Source organism: Sander vitreus, chromosome 20 (assembly GCF_031162955.1).
Source record: "Sander vitreus isolate 19-12246 chromosome 20, sanVit1, whole genome shotgun sequence".
Taxonomy (NCBI): domain Eukaryota; kingdom Metazoa; phylum Chordata; class Actinopteri; order Perciformes; family Percidae; genus Sander; species Sander vitreus.
The window spans coordinates 28,573,448-28,590,947 of record NC_135874.1 but is presented as its reverse complement, the minus strand read 5'-3'; the positions used below and the strand labels follow the sequence as shown (position 1 = coordinate 28,590,947).

Sequence of the window (17,500 nt, the reverse complement as noted above, 5' to 3'; positions counted from 1 at the left end):
ACAGACACACAGAGACACAGACACATACAGACAGACACACACACAGAGAGAGACACACACAGACAGACAGACACAGACACACACACACACACACACACACACACACACACACACACACAGACACACACACCCTCCCTGCCTGTTTTTATCTCCAGCAGTGAAAACACTCAGTGTTTCCTTTAGAAACACATTCATCTAAATATTATTATTATTATTATTATTATTATTATTATTATTATTATTATCATTATTATCATTATTATCATTATTATCATTATTATTACTATTTGGGTTCCTCCTGTGATTTTCTCTCAGTTCATCATCACGTCATGATGCAACATTAAAGAGTTTAATAATCAGAATAATTCATCAGTTCATCAGAAGATTAATTGACACAGATCATGATATATATAAATATATATATATCTATATATATATATCTATATATATATATATATATATATATATATATATATATATTTCAATAAGACCTAAAAACATAACACATTTATAAAAAATTAAAGAAATTGTATAAATATAAAAAACAATGGTTTGATGATCCATTAATAGTTGTTTTAAAGCAAAAATATGAAACATCTGCTCAGTTGTGAGAATATATTTGTAATGTAATATTAACTATTTTAAGCTTAATGTGAACCAGGTTTAGTTTCTGAGTCTGGAGGAAACACTGAAGCTGCATGCTGAAACCTGTTCTCAGTACAGCTGTCGCCTAGTGTTAACTCCTGTCTCTGTGTGTGTGTGTGTGTGTGTGTGTGTGTGTGTGTGTGTCTGTCTTTGTGTGTCTGTCTCTGTGTGTTTGTCTCTGTGTGTGTTTGTGTGTGTGTGTGTCTGTGTCTGTGTCTCTGTGTGTGTGTGTGTGTCTCGTGTGTCTGTTTATGTGTGTGTCTGTCTGTGTGTGTGTGTGTGTCTGTGTGTGTGTGTCTGTCTCTGTGTGTGTGTGTGTGTGTGTCTGTCTCTGTGTGTGTGTGTGTGTCTGTCTCTGTGTGTGTGTGTGTGTGTGTCTGTGTGTGTGTGTGTGTGTGTCTGTCTCTGTGTGTGTGTGTGTGTCTGTGTGTGTGTGTGTCTGTCTCTGTGTGTGTGTGTCTGTCTCTGTGTGTGTGTGTGTCTGTGTCTGTGTGTGTGTGTGTGTCTGTCTGTGTGTGTGTGTGTGCTGTGTGTTTGTGTGTGTGTGTGTCTGTGTCTCTGTGTGTGTGTGTGTGTCTCGTGTGTCTGTTTATGTGTGTGTCTGTCTGTGTGTGTGTGTGTGTCTGTGTGTGTGTGTGTGTGTGTCTGTCTCTGTGTGTGTGTGTGTGTGTGTCTGTGTGTGTGTGTGTGTGTGTGTGTGTGTGTGTGTGTGTGTGTGTGTGTGTGTGTGTCTGTCTGTGTCTGTCTGTCTGTCTGTGTGTGTGTGTGTGTGTGTGTGTGTGTGTCAGGCCCACCTGTGCAGCTCGTACCTGTGTCTGCGCCGGGCCCTGGTGGCCTGTCTGCGGCAGCTGGTCCAGCGGGAGGCGCTGGAGGTCTCCCAGCACGCCGTGACTCTGGTCAAAGAGCTGCCCAGACGAGACAACACGCAGCTGGGTGAGACGCACACACTCAGTCTGCTGCTGATTAGTAGTATTATTATTATTATTATTTATTGTAACGTATTGTTATGAAGCCACGTTAAACATCCAGCTGACACATAACAGTTCAGTTACCTTGTTAAATCAATTTAGATTATTATCGACTCCTCCAAATTCAGAATTTTCATTAATCCCTCCATCCTCTCTCTCTCCCTCTCTCCCTCCTCTCTCTCTCCCTCCATCCTCTCTCCCTCCCTCCTCTCTCTCTCCCTCTCTCCCTCCCTCCTCTGTCCCTCTCTCCCTCCCTCCTCTCTCTCTACCTCTCTCCCTCCTCTCTCTCTCTCTCCTCTCCCTCTCTCCTCTCTCCTCCCTCTCTCTCTTCCCTCCCTCCCTCTCTTCCTCCCTCTCCTCTCTCTCTCCTCTCTCTCCTCCCTCCCTTCCTCCTCCCTCCCTCCCTCTCTTTCTCCTCCTCCCTTCCTCCTCCCTCCCTCCCTCTCTCCCTCTCCCTCCCTCCCTCTCTTTCTCCTCCTCTCTTCCTCCCTCCCTTCCTCCTCTCTCCCTCCCTCTCTCCCTCTACCACCCTCCATCTCTTTCTCCCTCCTCTCTTCCTCCCTCCCTTCCTCCTCCCTCCCTTCCTCCCTCTCTCTCCCTCCCTCTCTTTCTCTCTCCTTTCTACCTTCCTCCCACCTTCTCTCCCTCTCTCTCTCCCTCGCCCTCCCTCCCTCTCTCTCTCTCTCCCTCTTCCTCCCTCCTCTCTCTCTCCCTCCCTCTCTTTCTCTTACCTTTCTACCTTCCTCCCACCTTCTCTCCCTCTCTCTCTCTCTCTCTCTCTCTCTCTCTCTCCCTCCCTCTCTTTCTCTCTCCTTTCTACCTTCCTCCCACCTTCTCTCCCTCTCTCTCTCTCCCTCGCCCTCCCTCCCTCTCTCTCTCCCTCCCTCTTCCTCCCTCCTCTCTCCTCCCTCCCTCTCTTTCTCTCTCCTTTCTACCTTCCTCCCACCTTCTCTCCCTCTCTCTCTCTCTCTCTCTCTCTCTCTCCTCTCCCTCCCTCCCTTCCTCCCTTCCTCCCTAACCATCTGCAGACGTCACCATAAAGGAAGTGGGTCTGGAAGGCGCTCTGTTCACCCTGTTGGACCGGGAGTCTGATCCCGGTCTGCGGCGGGACATCCAGGAGACTCTGGTCCACATGATGGCGTCCAGCGCCACCAGCGGGAAGCTGGGACACTGGCTGAAACTCTGCAAGGACGTCCTGTCTGCAACCACCGGTGGGTAGGCCTGGAACAACTAGGGCTGCACAAGATACCGTTATATCAACCGGCGCCATAAACGCATCACATCACAAAGACACTCAGAGACGTTGTGTTTGTTGTTCAGTGCTGCCGTTAATGTCTCATTCAAAGTTTTCACCACTAAGAAGGAGCCTCTCCCTCCTCCCTCTCTCTCCCTCCTCTCTCCTTCCTCCCTCCTCCCTCCCTTCTCTCTCCCTCCATCCTCTCTCCCTCCTCTCTCCTTCCTCCCTTCTCTCTCCCTCCATCCTCTCTCCCTCTTCTCTCCTCTCTCTCCCTCCTTCTCCCTCCTCCTCTCCTCTCCTCTCTCCTCTCTCCCTCTCCTCTCCTCTCTCTCCCATCCTCCCTTCCTCTCTCTCCCTTCCTCCCTCTCTCCTCTCTCCTCCTCCTCCTCTCTCTCTCTCTCCCTCCTCTCTCTCCTTCCTCTCTCCTCTCCCTTCTCTCTCTCCATCCTCCTCTTTCTCTCCCCTTCCTCTCTCGGCCTCTCTCCCTTCCTCCCTCCTCTCTCCTTCCTCTCCTCCTCTCTCCCATCCTCCCTCCTCTCTCCCTCCCTCCTCTCTCACTCCCTCCCTCCTCTCTCCCTCCTTCCCTCCTCCCTCCTCTCTCTCCTTCCTCCTCCTCTCCTCCTTCTCCCTCCTCTCCTCTCTCTCTCTCCCTCCCTTCCTCCTTCCTCTCCTCCTCTCCCTTTCTCTCTCTCTCCTCTCCATCCTCCCTCTCTTCTCCCTTCCTCCCTCCTTCTCATTCCTCTCCTTCCTCTCTCCTTTCCTTCCTCCTCTCCTTCCTCCCTTTCTCCCTTCCCTCCTCTCTCTCCTCTCTCTCCCTTCCTCCCTCCTCTCCTTCCCTCTCTCTCCCTCTCTCCTCCCTTCCCTCCCTTCCTTCCTCTCCTCCTCCTCTCTCTCTCCCTTCCTCTCCTCTCTCTCCCTCTCCCTCATCCTCTCCTTCCTCTCCCTCTCCTCTCCTTCCTCTCTCCCCTCTCCTCCTTCCTCCCTCCTCTCGTCCTCCTTCCCTCCTCTCTCCTTCCTCTCGTCCTCCCCCCTCCTCTCTCCCTTCCTCCCTCTCTCTCTCCCTCCCTCGTCTCTCCCTCTTCCCTCCATCCCTCCTCTCTCCTTCCTCTCGTCCTCCCTCCTCTCTCCCTTCCTCCCTCCTCTCTCCTTCCTCTCCTCCTCTCTCCCTCCCATCCTTCCCTCCCATCTCTCTCCCTCTTTCCTCCTTCTTTCTTCCTCTCTCCTCTCTCCTCCCTCCCTCCCTCCTCTCTCCCTTCCTCCCTATTTAGTTGTCATCTTGTGACCGAAGTTTAGAACTTTGCTGCTTTTATATGTGGAAAGCTTCATATTTTATTGTGTAATATTTGGGTGCTGATGAAGACCGTATGATGCTGTTGAGAGCTCCAGTAAAAGCAGTAAGTGTACGTTGAGTTTCCCGCCACCTCTCCCTCAGACTGCCTGGCTCCGGTGGAGGCGCGGCAGGACGACGAGGAGGCGGACGGCGCCAGAGACGACGACTCCTCTGCCTTCAAGGCTCGCTCGGAGGCCGGCGGCCCGTTCACGGCGCTGCGCTGGGCCACCCGCCGCTTCGCCGTGCAGTGCGTGTGTCGCATCATCGCTCAGTGTGAGAGCGCTGACCCCGCGCACTTCGACATGGCGCTGGCTCAGGAGAGACGCCTGCACGAGTCCACCGGTAGGATGGGTGGATGGATTTACATTATTATCTACTCCTCCAAATTCAGAATTTTCAATAATCCCTCCCTCCCTCCCTCCTTCCCTCCCTCCTCTCTCCCTTCCTCCCTCCCATCCTCCCTCCTCTCTCCGTCCCTCCCTCCCTCCTTCCCTCCCTCCTCTCTCCCTTGCTCCCTCCTTCCTTCCCTCCCTTCCTCTCTCCCTTCTTCCCTCCCATCCTCCCTCCTCTCTCCCTTCCTCTCTCCTTCTCTCCCTCCTCTCTCCCTTCCTCTCTCCTTCCCTCCCTCCTCTCTCCCTTCCTCTCTCCCTTCCCTCCTTCCCTCCCTCCTCTCTCCCTTCCTCCCTCCTTCCTCTCTCCTTCTCTCCCTTCCTCCCTCCTTCCCTCCCTCCTCTCTCCCTTGCTCCCTCCTTCCTTCCCTCGCTTCCTCTCTCCCTTCTTCCCTCCCATCCTCCCTCCTCTCTCCCTTCCTCTCTCCTCTCTCCCTCCTCTCTCCCTTCCTCTCTCCTTCCTTCCCTCTCCTTCCCTCCCTTCCTCCCTCCTTCCCTCCCTCCTCTCTCCCTTCCTCTCTCCTTCCCTCCCTTCCTCTCTCCTTCCCTCCCTCCTCTCTCCCTTCCTCTCTCCCTCCCTCCCTTCCTCTCTCCCTCCCTCCTCTCTCCTTTCCTCTCTCCTCCTCTCTCCCTTCCTCCTCTCCTTCCCTCCCTCCTCTCTCCCTTCCTCCCTCCCTCCTCTCTCCCTTCCTCTCTCCTTCCCTCCCTCCTCTCTCCCCTCCCCCCCCCTCTCTCTCTCTCTCTCTCTCCGCAGACTTCCTGGTGCTCCATCTTGGCGACCTGGTGCGCATGGCGTTCATGGCGGCGACGGACCACAGCGACCAGCTGCGGCTGGCAGGTCTCCAGACGCTGCTGGACATCATCAGGCGCTTCTCAGCCATCCCCGAACCCGAGTTCCCCGGCCACGTCATCCTGGAGCAGTACCAGGCCAACGTAAGCAAACTCTGACAGTACTGTGTTCTGATTGGCTGAAGGAGTTTGTTATCATATACATTAATAGTCTACATGTTGTAACTGCAGCCAGTGATTATTTTCACTATTGTTTAACCCTCTGAGGACGAAAGAGGCTCCGGCCAAAACTCCTACTCAAAAAGAGATTTTACAACATTTAATTTCAGACATTCATTTCCTAATTGAATCATATATAACCTAAAGACACACACACACACACACACACACACACACACACACACACAGATACACACACACACACACACACACACACACACACACACACACACACACACACACACACACACACACACACACACACACACAGATACACACACACACACACACACACACACACACACACACACACACACACACACACACACACACACACACACAGATACACACACACACACACACACACACACACACACACAGATACACACACACACACACACACACACACATAGATACACACACACACACACAGATACACACACACTACACAGATACACACACACACACACACATACACACACACACACACACACACACACACAGATACACACACACACACACACACACACACACACACACACACACACACACACACACACACACACACAGATATATATACACACACACACACACACACACACACACATATATATACACAGATATATATACACACACACACACACACAGATACACACATCGTAAGTTTCTGTTTTCAAAACAGATTTGAGGAATTTCACTAAGCGAACATCAACGTTTCAACTTGAGCCCCAAATGATCTCTTCACACATCGCTGTAGAAAACATGGCGTCACGCTACAGAAAGCTGAGTTTGTTCTGAACATTGTGACATGAAACACACGGGGATCAGTTATATGCAAATACCTTAAAAAGGTGAATATAAGAAGATGTGTGAAAATGCCCTCAGACCTCCGAGGGTTAATCTTTTGATTGATTACTTCATTACTTAGCCTATAATCTTTAATAATTGTGCAAAACGCAGGGTATAATCTCCACAATGTTGTCTTTAAATGTCTTGTTTTGTCCGCCCGACGTCTAAAACCCAAAGATCTTCAGTTTCCTGAGCTATAAAGCAGAGAGAGATTCTCATTGGAGCAGCTGGAACCAGAGGACGTTTAGCATTAGTGCTTAATTAATAACTGACTAATGTTTATCATACATGTATTTTATGTCCTGTGTGTGCAGGTGGGAGCTGCTCTCAGACCGGCCTTCACTGCTGATGCCCCTCCTGACGTCACCGCCAAAGCCTGCCAGGTGATTAATCATCAATAATCATCTTAATCAGTGTGAATGTTCAGTCACTGCAGCTGTTAGATACAGAAGTTGAGTGACAGAGGATGTTCAGCATCAGTCAGCGTCCACTAAAAGTTCTGTTGTTGCTGCTGACAGACTCAGATTATTATTCTAAGTGTCTGACAACATTATAAAAGGATCCCTACAGAGATAGACCTTTTAGTTAAAGAGGAAGATCCTTTTAGTTTAACATGAAACAGCCCTGAAATCACCGTCACCAAACCCACCAGACTCAATGTAAATAATCAGGACTTTTATCAGCGTAAAACACACTTCATTCAAAGTGGACAGAAACTAAATAAAACTATGAAAAGCCGTCTTGGTTCATCTTTCCACTGTTCCAACAATCACCACTCTGGTTTGGTTGAAATAAACCCTTAATTCACCCATTTACATGTGGAGATATGCTGGCTCTATACACGCTAAAAGTCCTGATTATTTACATGGAGTCTGGTAGAGATATGCTGGCTCTATACACGCTAAAAGTCCTGATTATTTACATGGAGTGTGGTGGAAATATGCTGGCTCTATACACGCTAAAAGTCCTGATTATTTACATGGAGCCTGGTGGAGATATGCTGGCTCTATACACGCTAAAAGTCCTGATTATTTACATGGAGTCTGGTGGAGATATGCTGGCTCTATACACGCTAAAAGTCCTGATTATTTACATGGAGTCTGGTAGAGATATGCTGGCTCTATACACGCTAAAAGTCCTGATTATTTACATAGAGTCTGGTGGAGATATGCTGGCTCTATACACGCTAAAAGTGCTGATTATTTACATGGAGTCTGGTGGAGATATGCTGGCTCTATACACACTAAAAGTCCTGATTATTTACATGGAGTGTGGTGGAAATATCCTGGCTCTATACACACTAAAAGTCCTGATTATTTACATGGAGTCTGGTGTAGTTTGGTGATGGAGATTTCGGGGCTGTTTCATGTTAAACTAAAAGGATCTTACTCTTTAACTAAAAGGTCTATCTCTGTAGGGATCCTTTCATAATGTTGTCAGACTATAATAATCTGAGTCTGTCAGCAGCAACAACAGAACTTTTAGTGGATGCTGACTGATGGGTTACGTTGCAGCCCGGTTTGTATCTACTGGACCAATTTTAAAGGTTTTTGTCCACATCAGTCACTTAGATACCAATGCATGAGCAAATACATGAGGGTCCAGGTTACAAAAAACAACGAAATGACCCTTTAGCCCGGCCCTCTCTCTGCAGGTGTGCAGCGCCTGGATTGCCAGCGGTGTGGTCAGCGACCTGCGTGACCTGCGGCGAGTCCATCAGCTCCTGGCCTCCTCATTGGCTAAAGTCCAGGCGGGGAGGGACACGTGCAGCCAGCTGTACAACGAGGCCACTGCTACCATGGAAACACTGGCCGTCCTGAAGGCCTGGGCCGAGGTGGGCGAGCCATCTTAGTATTCAAATGTGTCTCTTTATGGTACAAGCAGAGAGATTTTGTCTTATCTTTTTGTAGGATTAAATAAATACCGTGATGTCATAACTAAATATTTTTCAGAGGAGATTATGATGATTACATGACCGTAAAGTTGGCATTACATTTCATCCTTGGTGGTCTTCAAGAGGTCTGACATTAAATCCTGACAGTACCCTGTTTATAGCCATTATGTAGTTTTCCTGTAGAAAAACTCTCTCTCCCTCCCTCTCTCCCTCCCTCTCTCTCTCTCTCTCTCTCTCTCTCTCTCTCAGGTTTACATCGTAGCCGTTCAGAGGAGCAGCCAAAAGGAGAGCCCCAATAGGATGGCTGACCTGTCCGTCTCCTCCTCTCTGGCCAATCGTGGCTCAGGCTCCGAGTCAGAAGGGGCGGGCCTCCTAAAGTTGGTCCAATCAGATCTGTTGACCCTGAGCCGCCTGTGGCTGGCGGCGCTGCAGGACTACGCCATGCTGACCCTCCCGCAGGAGAACGCCTCACAGCTACCTGCAACAGGTAGGACAAGCATCTCGCTTTCCTTCCCTTGCGTCTTAGTCCGTCCCACTGAGGAAGCATGGGAGAAAGGCAGAAATTCTGCACGGGAGAGGAAACAAGGAAATGTGTTTAGAGTAGGGTTGGGTACCGAAACCCGGTGCTTACTGTATACGGCATCGGTGCCTTAACAACCGGTATCAACTGGACCCAATAGTAACGCGGATTTCGGTGCCTCATTTTGGTGCTACTGAAATTTCTACTGGAATTACTAGAATTGTTGGGGCTTTGTAAACTATAGAGTGTGGTCTAGACCTACTCTATCTGTAGAGTGTCTCGAGATAACTCTGGGTCCTGGTTCTCCTGGTTCTCCTGGTTCTCCTGCAGGAGGTTCTTTCTACACAGCAGAGACGTTGAACCAGGCCAGAGCGCATTACTCCTCCTCCTGGGCTCCCATGCTGCACGCCACCTCCCTCTGGCTCCACAGCACTGGTCAGTACTCCTCCTTCCTCTTCTTCCTCCTCCTTTTCTCCCTCCTCTTCTCAACTTCTCACACTCTCTTACTCTTTAGCTGAATCTTAGTCAGTGCCACCGAGGAGAGAGGAAATGAGGAAATGTGTTTTTTAGAGGGATGAGCTGTCCTTTCCTCTGAGATTGCAACGGATTTCCGCTGCACGGCTTCCAGGAAGGCTGCTCTCTATATCCTCGATAATAGCTCCTCAGAGATCCATCCTCCATCCTCGCTCCTTCATCCTCACTCCTCACTCCTTCATCCTCGCTCCTTCATCCTCACTCCTCACTCCTTCATCCTCGCTCCTTCATCCTCACTCCTCGCTCCTTCATCCTCGCTCCTTCATCCTCATCTCATTCGCTCCTTCATCCTCAGCTCCTTCATCCTCACTCCTTCATCCTCGCTCCTTCATCCTCACTCCTCGCTCCTTCATCCTCACTCCTCACTCCTTCATCCTCGCTCCTTCATCCTCACTCCTCACTCCTTCATCCTCGCTCCTTCATCCTCACTCCTCACTCCTTCATCCTCGCTCCTTCATCCTCACTCCTCACTCCTTCATCCTCCCTCCTCCATCCTCACTCCTCCATCCTCGCTCCTTCATCCTCGCTCTTCATCCTCACTCCTCCCTCCTTCATCCTCCCTCCTCCATCCTCGCTCCTCCATCCTCGCTCCTCCATCCTCGCTTCTTCATCCTCGCTCCTTCATCCTCCCTCCTCCATCCTCGCTCCTCCATCCTCACTCCTCCATCCTCACTCCTCGCTCCTTCATCCTCACTCTGCTCCAATGTAAAGTATGAAGAGTACAGCTTGTTTAACAGTGTAAATGTGCTGTCCCCTCAAAATAACTCAACACACAGCCACACATCATCACATACCCTTCACCATACCCCCCCATCATCACATACCCTTCACCATACCCCCACATCATCACATACCCTTCACCATACCCCCACATCATCACATACCCTTCACCATACCCCCCCATCATCACATACCCTTCACCATACCCCCATCATCACATACCCTTCACCATACCCCCCCATCATCACATACCCTTCACCATACCCCCCCATCATCACATACCCTTCACCATACCCCCCCATCATCCCATACCCTTCACCATACCCCCCCATCATCACATACCCTTCACCATACCCCCCCATCATCACATACCCTTCACCATACCCCCCACATCATCTCATACCCTTCACCATACCCTCCCATCATCACATACCCTTCACCATACCCTCACATCATCACATACCCTTCACCATACCCTCCCATCATCACATACCCTTCACCATACCCTCCCATCATCACATACCCTTCACCATACCTAGAGATTAACATGGTTGTATTTCAGTTAGTCTAACAGCTGGTTTGATTTGCATTGAGAGATGATTTCATGGAGAGTACCCCATGTTAATCTCTAGGTATGGTGTATATCAGAGGTAACACGCCTCTGGAGCTACTAGGGGTTGAGTGCCTTGCTCAGGGACACATTGGTTGATGTATGGCAGTGGGAATCAAACCCAGGTCTCCCACACCAAAGGCATGTGTCCTATCCACTGCTCCATCACCACCCCACTTTTCATGCTCCTCCTTCCTTACTCTTTTTTACTCCTTCCTTCCTCCCTCCCCCTTCTCCTCATCTTCTATCCCCCCCCCAAAAAAAAGAAAGAAGTAAAGGTGTAGGCGGGTGTTGAACAGCCAGATGTGACTTTGTGTTTCAGGTTTTCTGATGTCAGACGACACACCTGTTAACCTGTCCAGACCGGCCACGCCCACCTCCATGGGACGCACCGGGGGCGGAGCCAAGAGTCCTGAGGACATCAACACCGACAGACTGCATCTCATACTGGGTAGAAAACTGGTTTTAATACAAAACCCAGCACCTCCCTCCCTCCTGTCTACCTCTCTCTCTCTTTCCCTCTCTCTCTCCCTCCCTCCTGTCTACCTGCCTCCCTCTCTCTCTCCCTCCCTCCTCTCTACCTCTTTCCCTCTCTCTCTCCCTCCCTCCTGTCTACCTGCCTCCCCTCTCTCTCTCCCTCCCTCCTGTCTACCTGCCTCTCTCTCTCTCTCCCTCCCTCTGTCTGCCTCTTTCCCTCTCTCTCTCCCTCCCTCCTGTCTACCTGCCTCCCTCTCTCTCTCCCTCCCTCCTATCTACCTCTTTCCCTCTCTCTCTCCCTCCCTCCTGTCTACCTTCCTCCCTCTCTTTCTTTCTCTCCCTCCCTCCTATCTACCTTCCTCCCTCTCTCCCTCCCTCCCTCCCTCCCTCCCTCCTATCTACCTTCCTCCCTCTCTCCCTCTCTCTCTCCCTCCCACCTGTCTACCTTCCTCCCTCTCTCCCTCTCTCTCTCTCCCTCCCACCTGTCTACCTTCCTCCCTCTCTCTCTCCCTCCCTCCTGTCTACCTTCCTCCCTCTCTCCCTCTCTCTCTCCCTCCCTCCTGTCTACCTTCCTCCCTCTCTCCCTCTCTCTCTCTCCCTCCCACCTGTCTACCTTCCTCCCTCTCTCTCTCCCTCCCACCTGTCTACCTTCCTCCCCCTCTTCCCTCTCCCCTCCTGTCTACCTTCCTCCCCTCTCCCTCTCTCTCTCTCTCTCTCCTCCCACCTGTCTACCTTCCTCCCTCTCTCTCTCCCTCCCTCCTATCTACCTTCCTCCCCCTCTCCCTCTCTCTCTCTCCCTCCCACCTGTCTACCTTCCTCCCTCTCTCCCTCTCTCTCTCTCCCTCCCACCTGTCTACCTTCTCTCCCCCTTTCTCCTCCCTCTCTCTCTCTCCCTCCCTCCTGTCTACCTTCCTCCCTCTCTCTCTCCCTCTCCCTCCTGTCTACCTTCCTCCCCCTCTCCCTCTCTCTCTCCCCCTCCTATCTACCTTCCTCCCCCTCTCTCTCTCTCCCTCCCTCCTATCTACCTAGCAGATGAATATTTGTATTTGTTTCATTAAATAGTGATTGTTCTGCATTGAGTTTGGTTGCGTCGGTCCTGTGTGTCTGTCAGGGATCAGTGTGGAGTTCCTGTGTTCGCCGCACTCTGACGACCAGATGGAGAACATCACTTCCTGTCTGCGAGCCCTGCAGGCGCTGCTGGACGTCCCCTGGCCCCGCGCTAAGATCGGAAGCGACCAGGTAGGACACAGCTGGACCTGAATCCAGACTAGATTCTAGACCAGAAATTTGACCACAAAATCAGGCTGAATTCCCAAAGTTCAGCCCAGATTCCCAAACCAGAATATTAGGGTTGGGTAACTGTCTGTCTGTCTGTCTCTGTCTCTCTGTATGTCTCTGTCTGTCTGTCTCTCTGTATGTCTCTGTCTGTCTGTCTCTCTGTATGTCTCTGTCTGTCTGTCTGTCTGTCTCTGTCTCTCTGTATGTCTCTGTCTGTCTGTCTGTCTCTCTGTCCTTTTGGTTTGACTCCGACCTGCGGTCCTTTGCTGCATGTCATTCCCCCCATGTCTCTTTGTCTGTCTGCCTGTCTGTCTGTCTGTCTGTCTGCAGGCTCTGAGTGTGGAGCTGCTGAGCGTCCTCCACCGGCTGATGGTGACCAGAGAGTCCGTGTCCGTTCAACTCGCCGTCTTGGATTTACTGCGACAGATCGTAACGGCCACTCAGGAGCACGTCAGGGAGAAACGCCACAGCGCTGAGGGTGAACACACACTGTTATATACACACACACATACACACACACTGTTATACACACACACACACACACACACACACACACACACTGTTATATACACACACACACACACACACACACACACACACACTGTTACACACACACACACACACACACACACACACACACACACTGTTATACACACACACACATACACAGTTGTACACACACTGTTATACACACACACACACACACACACAGTTATATACACACACTCTGCTATACACACACACACACACACACACACACACACAGTTATACACACACACACACACACACACTTGTACACACACTGTTATACACACACACACACACACACAGTTATACACACACACTCGGCTATACACACACACAGACACACACACACACACACACACACACACACACACACACACACACACACACACACACACACACACACACACATTTGTACACACACTGTTATACACACACACACACACACACACACACACCGTTATACACACACACTCTGTTATACACACACACACACATTTATACACACACACACACACACACACAGTTATACACACACACACACACACACACACAGTTATACACACACTCTTATACAAACACACTCTGTTATACACACACACTGTTTTACACACACTCACACACTCTTATACACACAAAAAGCGCTGTACAGGAGCCCAAAAAGTAGTTTGACAAAATAAAATGAACATAAGGTCCACTTACTCACTTTTTCCTGAGCTTTTAACCGTATTTAACGTTCTTCATCAGTGAATACAATCCTCAGATTGTAAACTGTTACACAAAAAATCACCTTGAACTTGATGCCCACCCTGCTTGAGCCTTAATGTTTTTGTGCGAAAACTTTATTGTACCTCAGTGGATGACGGCGCGGCAGAGAAGGAGACGCTGCCAGAGTTCGGCGAGGGACGGGACACTGGCGGTTTGATCCCCGGGCGCTCGCTGGTGTTCGGAGCGCTGGAGCTTTGCCTCTGTGTGCTGGTCCGGAAACTCCCACAGCTCAGCCCCAAACTGGCCGGAACCAGTCCAACCGGTACGAGGACGAGGAGGAGAAAAGGGGTGGTACAGAGAGGGTGAGAAGAGTAGTGAAGGGAGGAGAGGGGGAGAAGAGGAGTGAGAGGAGGAGTGAAGGGAGGAGAAGGGGAGAAGAGGAGTGAAGGGAGGAGAGGGGGAGAGGAGGAGTGAAGGGAGGAGAGGGGGAGAGGAGGAGTGAAGGGAGGAGAGGGGGAGAAGAGGAGTGAAGGGAGGAGAGGAGAGAGGAGTGAAGGGAGGAGAGGGGAGAGAGGAGTGAAGGGAGGAGAGGGTGAGAGGAGGAGAGGGAGGAGGGGGGAGAAGAGGAGTGAAGGGAGGAGAGGGTGAAGGAGGAGAGGGGGAGAAGAGGAGTGAAGGGAGGAGAGGGTGAGAGGAGGAGTGAAGGGAGGAGAGGGTGAGAAGAGGAGTGAAGGGAGGAGAGGGGGAGAAGAGGAGTGAAGGGAGGAGAGGGTGAGAAGAGTAGTGAAGGGAGGAGAGGGGGAGAGGAGGAGTGAAGGGAGGAGAGGGGGAGAGGAGGAGTGAAGGGAGGAGAGGGGGAGAGGAGGAGTGAAGGGAGGAGTGAAGGGAGGAGGGGGTGAGAAGAGGAGTGAAGGGAGGAGAGGGTGAGAGGAGGAGAAGAGGAGTGAAGGGAGGAGAGAGGGAGAGGAGGAGTGAAGGGAGGAGAAGGGAGAGGAGGAGTGAAGGGAGGAGAGGGGGAGAGGAGGAATGAAGGGAGGAGAGGGTGAGGAGAGGGGGAGAGGAGGAGTGAAGGGAGGAGAGGGGGAGAAGAGGAGTGAAGGGAGGAGAGAGGGAGAGGAGTGAAGGGAGGAGAGAGGGAGAGGAGGAGTGAAGGGAGGAGAGGGGAGAGGAGGAGTGAAGGGAGGAGAGAGGGAGAGGAGGAGTGAAGGAGGAGAGGAGGGAGAAGAGGAGTGAAGGGAGGAGAGAGGGTGAAAGGAGGAGTGAAGGGAGGAGAGGGGGAGAGGAGGGAAGGGAGGAGAGAGGGAGAGGAGGAGTGAAGGGAGGAGAGAGGGAGAGGAGGAGTGAAGGGAGGAGAGAGGGAGAGGAGGAGTGGGGGAGCCTCTGGGACGCCGGTTCACTCTGACAACGTTTAAAGGGCTTTGCACACCGGAGGCATTTAAAAAACAAATGTCTTACATGTTTTAACTTTGACATTGTGTGTGTGTGTGTGTGTGTGTGTGTCTCTGTGTGTGTGTCTCTGTGTGTGTGTGTGTGTGTGTGTGTGTGTGTGTGTGTGTGTGTGTGTGTGTGTGTCTCTGTGTGATCAGGTCCTGGAGGTTCAGTGTGGAGTCTGACTGACAGCGACTGTCGCCTGGTGGCGTCTGCTCTGTGTGTCCTGTCCGAGCTGCCGTCTGTCTGCTCCCCAGAAGGTGAGAGCAGGGAACGAACAAATAAACATGGTCATGGAACACCTGGGAAAGTCATGGAGTTAGTAAAATCCTTGAAAGTTTTGGAAAAGTAATTGAACTTTGTCCATAAAATGTGTGGGAACCCTGAAAACCACAAGCTTTTACATGCTAAAGCTAATGCTAACCTGTCAACAGTGATGTTAGCATTAGCTTTAGCTTGCAGGTGACACGGATGTTTGTGTAATTAATTTAATGGTTGTCTGTCGTCCTGCAGGCAGCGTGTCCATCCTCCCCACCGTCCTCTACCTGCTGCTGGGAGTCCTCCGAGAGCTGACAGGTAACACGCACACACAGACACGCACACACAGACACGCACACACAGACACGCACACACAGACACACACACACACACACACACACAACACAGACACGCACAACACAGACATGCACGCACACAACACAGACAAACACATACACACACACACATACACACACACACATACACACACACGCACAACACAGACACGCACACACAACACAGACAAACACACACACGCACATACACACACACGTACATGCTCACACACACACAAACATATACACACACACATACACACACACATGCACATACACACAAACACACACGCACACACACACACACACAAACACATGCTCCCCGCCCCCCCCACACACACACACACACACGCCCAGATCCCCCCCCCCTCCCCCATCAGATTTTCCTCCACAGTCAGCGTTCATGTCTATGTTTTCTTTTCTCCCAGGTGCCCCGGCGGCGGGCCCGGTGGGCGGGGCCGGTCTGGGCGCCGTGGTCCAGGCGTCTCTCCAGGCTCTGAAGTCGGTGTTGGCGTCTCCGATGAGCCGACAGGAGAAGAGCTGCGGAGCCTGGAGGCTGCTGCTGAGATCAGCTCTCAACACGCTGCTGGGCCTCTGGGACGCCGGTACACACCGCTCTGACTACGTTAACGGCCTTTACACGCCGCGAGCGTTTAAAAAAACTGATGTCTTACAGGTTTTAACTTTGACAATGGACATCCATCCCTAATATGGACTTTTAAGTATTTTGCATTTTTGTGACGTTTATTGGTGACGACCCCGGTGTGTAAAGGCCTTAACTCACAGAGAACTGTTTACAAATGCAATGTAGTTGTTACATACATATGTATGTGTGTGTGTGTGTGTGTGTGCGTGTGTCTGTGCGTGCGTGTGCGTGCCTGCGTGCGTGTGTGTGTAGGAGACGGTGTTGTGGATCAGGTCAGTCTGCTCACGGCTCTGACCGTCTTCCTGCTGTCTGCTGGTCCAGACGTCTGCACCGTGGAGCCACTGCACGCGCTCTGTCTGCAGCGCTTCACCGCCGGCATGGACGCCAAAGACCCGCTGGTCAGTAGAGAGAGAGAGACAGAAACACTTTATTTACCGGTCCATATTTGCGTTATAGGTTCCTCTAACGTTCAAGACATAAATTGGTACTAATGAAGTTAGAACGTAGAGACCGTGTCGAGTCGGTGTACTGTCTCTTTAAGAACAGCAGTTTAATTAGGAGCATCGATTCACCAACGTCTAAAAAAACATCAGTGGCATTTACTACATTTTATGTTAAAGGTGCTCTAAGCGATGTCACGCGTTTTTTAGGCTACAACATTTTTGGTCACATATAGCAAACATCTCCTCACTATCTGCTAGCTGCCTGTCCCCTGAACACACTGTAAAAAAACATCTCCTCACTATCTGCTAGCTGCCTGTCCTCTGAACACACTGTAAAAAAACATCTCCTCACTATCTGCTAGCTGCCTGTCCTCTGAACACACTGTAAAAAAGCATCTCCTCACTATCTGCTAGCTGCCTGTCCCCTGAACACACTGTAAAAGAAACATCTCCTCACTATCTGCTAGCTGCCTGTCCCCTGAACACACTGTAAAAAAACATCTCACTATCTGCTAGCTGCCTGTCCTCTGAACACACTGTAAAAAAACATCTCCTCACTATCTGCTAGCTGCCTGTCCTCTGAACACACTGTAAAAAACATCTCCTCACTATCTGCTAGCTGCCTGTCCCCTGAACACACTGTAAAAAACATCTCCTCACTATCTGCTAGCTGCCTGTCCTCTGAACACACTGTAAA

The 17,500-nt window shown here is 50.8% G+C and overlaps 1 protein-coding gene across 4 annotated transcripts in view; it reads left to right on the top strand.

Moving 5' to 3' along the window:
- Positions 1 to 17,500, top strand: part of heatr5a (HEAT repeat containing 5a) — a 46,817-nt gene that overhangs the window by 22,243 nt on the left and 7,074 nt on the right. For all 4 annotated transcript variants that reach the window (XM_078277464.1, XM_078277462.1, XM_078277463.1 and 1 more), the window contains 16 exons: positions 1,434 to 1,578; positions 2,642 to 2,824; positions 4,283 to 4,522; positions 5,324 to 5,502; positions 6,741 to 6,809; positions 8,081 to 8,260; positions 8,570 to 8,807; positions 9,171 to 9,275; positions 11,027 to 11,155; positions 12,293 to 12,420; positions 12,790 to 12,937; positions 13,842 to 14,015; positions 15,280 to 15,381; positions 15,635 to 15,697; positions 16,143 to 16,319; positions 16,613 to 16,758. In XM_078277464.1, coding sequence (XP_078133590.1) covers positions 1,434 to 1,578; positions 2,642 to 2,824; positions 4,283 to 4,522; positions 5,324 to 5,502; positions 6,741 to 6,809; positions 8,081 to 8,260; positions 8,570 to 8,807; positions 9,171 to 9,275; positions 11,027 to 11,155; positions 12,293 to 12,420; positions 12,790 to 12,937; positions 13,842 to 14,015; positions 15,280 to 15,381; positions 15,635 to 15,697; positions 16,143 to 16,319; positions 16,613 to 16,758 — 2,406 coding nt within the window. The remainder of the gene's footprint in view (positions 1 to 1,433; positions 1,579 to 2,641; positions 2,825 to 4,282; positions 4,523 to 5,323; positions 5,503 to 6,740; positions 6,810 to 8,080; positions 8,261 to 8,569; positions 8,808 to 9,170; positions 9,276 to 11,026; positions 11,156 to 12,292; positions 12,421 to 12,789; positions 12,938 to 13,841; positions 14,016 to 15,279; positions 15,382 to 15,634; positions 15,698 to 16,142; positions 16,320 to 16,612; positions 16,759 to 17,500) is intronic.